The 6,000-nt window shown below is 43.3% G+C and overlaps 1 protein-coding gene across 17 annotated transcripts in view; it reads left to right on the forward strand.

Annotated features, from left to right (window-relative positions):
• CACNA1C (calcium voltage-gated channel subunit alpha1 C) overlaps nt 1-6,000 on the forward strand; it is a 429,930-nt gene that overhangs the window by 224,113 nt on the left and 199,817 nt on the right. For all 17 annotated transcript variants that reach the window (XM_021389984.1, XM_021389880.1, XM_021389936.1 and 14 more), the window contains exon 4: nt 2,076-2,215. In XM_021389984.1, the coding sequence (XP_021245659.1) occupies nt 2,076-2,215 (140 nt within the window). The remainder of the gene's footprint in view (nt 1-2,075; nt 2,216-6,000) is intronic.

A 6,000-nucleotide genomic window follows, 5' to 3' on the forward strand; every position in this document is an offset into this window, starting at 1 on the left:
TAGGTATTTCAATGAAATTCATGGAGTGGAAAGGCTCTTCTGGCTGGGCAGAGCGGTACAGCAGAGCACTGCCGCCACAGAGAGCACAGAGCCAGGCACAGCAGTAGCATTTGTCCCAGGGCTTCTTGAGGTCAAGGGCAATGTTTAGAGTTAAATCACTGGGCATGAGGTCAGCTTTAGGCCTTCTCCTTCAGTTGTTTAGCCAGTCAGGTTCAAGTTGGACCTGGAGCTGGTAGACGAGAGAGTGGGCTACTCAAAATCCCTTTGTCACAGCTTAACTGCCAAGAGTTGTAGGGGAAGGCTGTTTGGGGAACCTGCAACATTTTTCCTTGAGCCAATTTCTCTGCTTACAGAGCAGAATGAATTGAGTCCAAACAGCAGCCTCAAGGGCAGTCTGAATGAGAGTGGGCTTGGATCTACCAGTGGTCCTTTTTGAGGGAAAGAAGAAGAGCTTACCTGTTTGGCTGGAACAGGGAGTAAGACTCATTAATGCAGTAGTTGCTCATGTTGTATGCTGTTATATTCTTCTTTGAGTTCAATGGGAGAAAAATTCTTGGTGTCCTGATCTATCTCTGTCTGGGACGATGATGGGCAAATTCTGTATCGTGGGCATGTTCAAACACTTTACAACTGGATCAGATAACGACAGAACAGTACTTTTTCTTTTTTAGGTGCTCCTTGTAGTAAACACTGGGGATTACTGCAGGCATTGCGATAGCATTATAGGAGGGAAGAGATCAATATTTTAAAGCATAAGCGTGTACCTGCTACCATCAGATGGAATTTCTCAGGCATATAAAATGACATGTTAATATAAACATGGTAATGAACAAGTATCACATTTTTTGATTAATGAGTTGCTAGTGACTTGGTATTAATTACCTGGAGGTGAATGGAGGAAGTTCAAGGGAGCAACTGAGTCAAATGATGAAGTGATCTTATGTAAACTCACACATGTTATGTTTCTGTGTCCTATGAAAGTGTCATACATGCTTTCATCAGCACACTAGACAGAGGAGCAGGGCAACTGCAATTTGGAGCTGCAAAGACAAAGTAACGAGCTGCCTGCCTGTCTGATTATCCTACAAGATATGACCAAGACTACCTAGACTGTTTTAATTTCTATTTCAGATTTTTATTTTTCGAATGAGAAATACTCTTAATAACTGACTTTTGTAGCTGAAACTCATAGGGACCTAGTCTCCTTTTGCTGTCATCTTGTTTTCCCATATTTATTTCCCCCCCAGCTTCCCATACAGCACTTCTGTAGTGATTAGCTAATGCTGCCATTTCCCTCCTGCTTAGTTGGAGGTCCCTACCACTTCTGTAATGCTACTGTTCTTATTTCACTCTGGGGCTAAAAGTCCAGAGATAAGAGACAGAGAGCCTTTGAGCTGACTCCAGAAGGCTGCTTACTTCTCCTGAATAGGACTATACTGTCACTAGAAGTGACTTTGTTTGAATATGCTTAAATTTCAGGGACATGTATATTTCTGATGGAATGACTAAATGCCTCGTGTTAGTCAGCCTGATCTGAAAATCAGAAAGGTAGGCTATTGGTTTGTCACCATTAGCCTACCTATTCCCAGCAAAAGAAGAAAGGAATCCCAAAAAAGACATGGAATGAAAAACACATCAGTGAATTTCTCCCTGTCCTTCTCTGCAGCATTGCATCCAGCAGCAATTTCTCTTCAGAGGTAGAAGAGGACTGGATACAGTTCATTTAGGGGGGTGACAGCACTTGGCAAAGTTTCCTGCAGAGAACTGGTGCTGGAAAATGCCTGCGGACCCTCTGCCCTCCTTCTGTGCGCGCACCTGTGCAGTGGTCAGTCCCTGCCAAGGCAAAGGAGGCAAATGCCTAACCAAAATTTGCTGCCATCATCCTGTTGGATTGGCTGCAGAATATGCAAGTCTGAGGAGGGAAGTCATTGGCAGGTCCCGGATGTTAGATGTACCCAAGTGATGAGATAGTGAGCTGGAGGCTGCGTGGGTAGAATGTGACAGCAGAAACTGTCCTTGTCCAGTGTTTGCCGCTCATGCTAACCATTGTCTTTCTTGTTCTCTTTTCTCTCCAGGAACGAGTGGAATATCTCTTTCTCATAATTTTTACAGTGGAAGCATTTTTAAAAGTAATAGCATATGGACTTCTCTTTCACCCCAACGCTTACCTCCGCAATGGCTGGAATTTACTAGATTTTATAATTGTGGTAGTAGGGTGAGTACCAGCATCATATCTTTGAATACACTGCACACCTTGGGACACTGGGAACCTTTGGGAGCATGAAGGTGGATGAGGGTTGGAACATCCAACATAGGTGATGTGAGGGGTTGCTGTCCATCATGATCACCACTTTTTCTCCCTACCACATGTTCTATCAAGTGTTAATGCACAATCAAAAAATACAGTTAATTCCCACTGGTCATCTGGTCATCTGTAGGTGTAACTTGATTCATGCTGATTTCACTGTGTAGCAATGACTTACCTAAGTTAAATAAATAAGGTTTGACATTCAGCTGATGTACATTTTCTCTCTGGTATCCCTTGCTACTTAGCCTTTCCCAAAGCTTTTAATGGTTTGCAAGACATGGAAATTAAACTGCTCTTTTTGTAATGGATAAAAAGAGAAAGCAGTGCAAGTAAAGTGCTTTAACATGTTTGTGGTAGAAGAAAATCCCTTTATTTGCAAGTCTGTATGAATTTTAAAGAAAAATATCTAGGTAGAATTCATAAATTAAGACTGGGATTTAATGAGAAATAAATTCTGTGATCTTGTGAACTTCTACCCATTCGCAAAGGATGAAAAAGTTTAAATCTCAGGTTTTCATTTTCAGAAGCAAAAGTAAGTTCTTTAGTTCAATCACACTGCTCTGATGGTTATCTCAGCACCTTTGATTTGGACACGTTTAATGCTTTGACCTTTTTAAAGACTAGATTTACTATTATGGATCATATTTCCACTTTAAGCTGCAGTCTCTTCTCTATGTTTTTCAAGCTTGTCATTTAATTCATATGAGTAAAAGCAAAATAAAGAACCTTCCACTTTTTCTTGCTGAGTGTAAGAGATAAACAAGGTTTTTGATTTGTGGTTGTTGAATGAAAGGAATGAAGAATAAACTACCCCTGAAGACAAAGAGAGAAGGTATTTTTTCTCTTGAGTAATTGGACCCACCCTCCCACAGCTCCATTATTACGGAATGTCATCGCCCACAAAAACTTTCAGTCTTTCCACCTCTTTCCCAAGGAAACTCTGCATCAGAATCATAGAGTGGTTTAGTTTGGAAGGGGTCATCCAAGTTCCAACCCCCCACCATGGGCAGGGCTGCCACCCAGCAGCTCAGGCTGCCCGGGGCCCCATCCAACCTGGCCCTGAATGTCTCCAGGGCTGGGGCACCCACAGCTTCTCTGGGCAGCCTGTGCCAAGCCCTCACTGCCCTCTGGGTGAAATATTTCCTCCTAACATTTAATTTAAATCTCCCTTCTTTTAGTTTAAAACCACTCCCCCTTCTCTTATCACTATCTACCTGTCTAAAAAGTTGTTCTCCCTTCTGTTAATCAGCTCCCTTTAAGTATGACTCCTAGGCAAAGCATTAAAAAGGGCACTCTGAGTCATCAGTGCTCCTTATATTTTCTGCTCCTAACCAAAGTCCATCTTGACCATTCTGGGGGCAGTCCCAAATAACTGTTTCAGCAAACTGCTCCATGCTACCTGTTCCTTACTGCTTCCAGCATCCTGGGGAAAATTGAGTGGAAGGAGTTTCCACTGAGGGAGGGAGAGCAAGTCAGTACCAATCGTTAGTCCCAGGACATCACCCACTGAAAGTGGGCATAGCTCCTCTGCAGCAGTGCCCAGTTTCCTTTGCCCTTCATTTCTACTCACAGCCAGAAGATTGCACAGCAAATTAGTAATTGGAAATTGGCAAATCTCCAACCCCTCCCTTGTCATTGTTGTCCAATGCTGTAGCTGGTTCTGCCTTTGAATGTCCTAATGACATCTCACGTGCCTTGGGATTGCTGCTCTGTGAAGAAAGGCAAAGAAAGACTGGAGAACAGAACTCCTATGTATATGATTATTTCCTTTTCATTTCTATGAGAAAGTCTTTTTAAAGACAGGTCATGTGTTACCTCTTCTTTTTCCATTGGTATGCTAGAGAGCAAGACTCCAGATATCACAGGGTGGCATTATATCTAGTTTAAGTGCAGTCCTTTTCAATTTTCCTACCAAGGCAGTTAATCAGCGAGATGATATACAGGCTGAAATTAATTCCTCTGCCAATAATGACAGAAGCTGCATCTCTCAGCTCTTCTACCCTCTCTCGCCTCCAGCAGCTCTCAGTCTCTAGATGGGGAGCAAAAAAACGTAACTGGGGAGGGATTACACAAGCATAATAAACATGGCCAAGACCCCATGGTCTCTGTTAAATAGTAACAATCTCAAGTGACAGATTCCACTTCAAGGCCAGATGGGTCTTTGATGTTTATCTGTTTGAATTCTCTCCTACAGTGCCGGGGCCTAACCCAGTGTGCTGCTTTTTCTCTCCACAAGCCCTCTGCAAAATCTGTGTGGAAATGCCATCTGTTCCTGTTCTGCCCTGTCTTCTTCTCCTAGGGGCTGTCTGAAACACCTCAGTGACATCATGTTTAAATTTCAGTGTATTTCAATATTTTGTTAGAGAGGAAGCCCCATGGAAAAAAAAATACAAGAGAGAGAAAGTGAGGTGGAAGAAAAGTGCAGAAATAAATGCTTGTATCAGCATTTCTTTGTGGCGCCTTTTTATGACCATTGATGAAGGTATTGGAAAAAGCTGAATGATTTGGGCACCGTTGTAGCAGTGGGCAGAGGGGGTTATCTGGCCTGGGAGGTGAGGAACAGCATGGTAGTAATATTGGAAACATCAAAAAATGACTGTGATAACTGCTGTTGGTGCTTGTTCTGCTGCAAGGCCTCATTTTCATTTTCAGTGATTGTTGTTCTAGAAAGTCTAGTTAAGAAGTATTTCATGTATTGTTGGAAGCTAAGGGAACAAAAGAGGCAGGTTTTACCTACGTTGTTCATCTCTCAATCCACTTAGCATAAACTGCTTCCTACATACGATTGTCATCCTGTATGGGGTGCTGCTGAGACCAAGGTGCAGTCTCAGCAGTGCTCTGTTCAGTTTTGGGCCCCTCACTGCAAGAAAGATGTTAAGTTGCTGTGAAGAGACCAGAAAACAAGAATGATAAGAAACAGCTACAGGAGCTAAGCTTGTTAAGTGTGGAGAAGAGGAGACTGAAGGAGATTCCATTGCCCTCTACAGCTACCTTAAAGCAGGTTACAGCGAGGAGATGTCAGTCTCTTTTCTCAGGTGACAAGTGATAGGATAGAGGAAACGGCTTCAAGTTGTGCCAGGGGAGGTTTGGGTTGGATATCAGGAATAATTTCTTGATGGAGAGGTTGCTCACACCTTGGAATAGGCTGCACAGGGAAGTGGTGGAGTCCCCATCCCTTGAGGTATTTGTGCAGTATGGATGTGGTTCTTAGGGACATGGTTTAGTCTTGGTAGTGATAAGTGGTGGTTGAACTTGATGATCTTACGAGTCTTTCCTAACCTAAATAATTCTATGATCATCGTAGAATCATAGAGTGATTTGGGTTGGAAAGGACCTTTAAGATCATCCAGTTCTGACCCCCCCTGCTATAGGCAGGGATACCTCCATCCACCCAGGTTGCTCAAAGCCCCATCCATTAGATCAATTAGGACCCATTAGAGCAATCTAATCATAATTTGGTATATCTTGAGAAGATATAGAACCTAATGAGGTTCAACAAGGCCAAGTGCAGGGTGCTGCACTTGGGCCAGGGCAATCCCAGGTATTTATACAACCTGGGGGAAGAAGTACTTGAAAGCAGCCCTGCAGAGAGGGACTTGGGGGTCCTGGTGGATGAGAAGCTGGACATGAGCCAGCAGTGTGCGCTGGCAGCCCAGAGGGCCAACTATGTTCTGGGCTGCATTAAAAGAGGA

Source organism: Numida meleagris, chromosome 1, assembly GCF_002078875.1.
Source record: "Numida meleagris isolate 19003 breed g44 Domestic line chromosome 1, NumMel1.0, whole genome shotgun sequence".
NCBI classification, from domain to species: Eukaryota; Metazoa; Chordata; class Aves; order Galliformes; family Numididae; genus Numida; species Numida meleagris.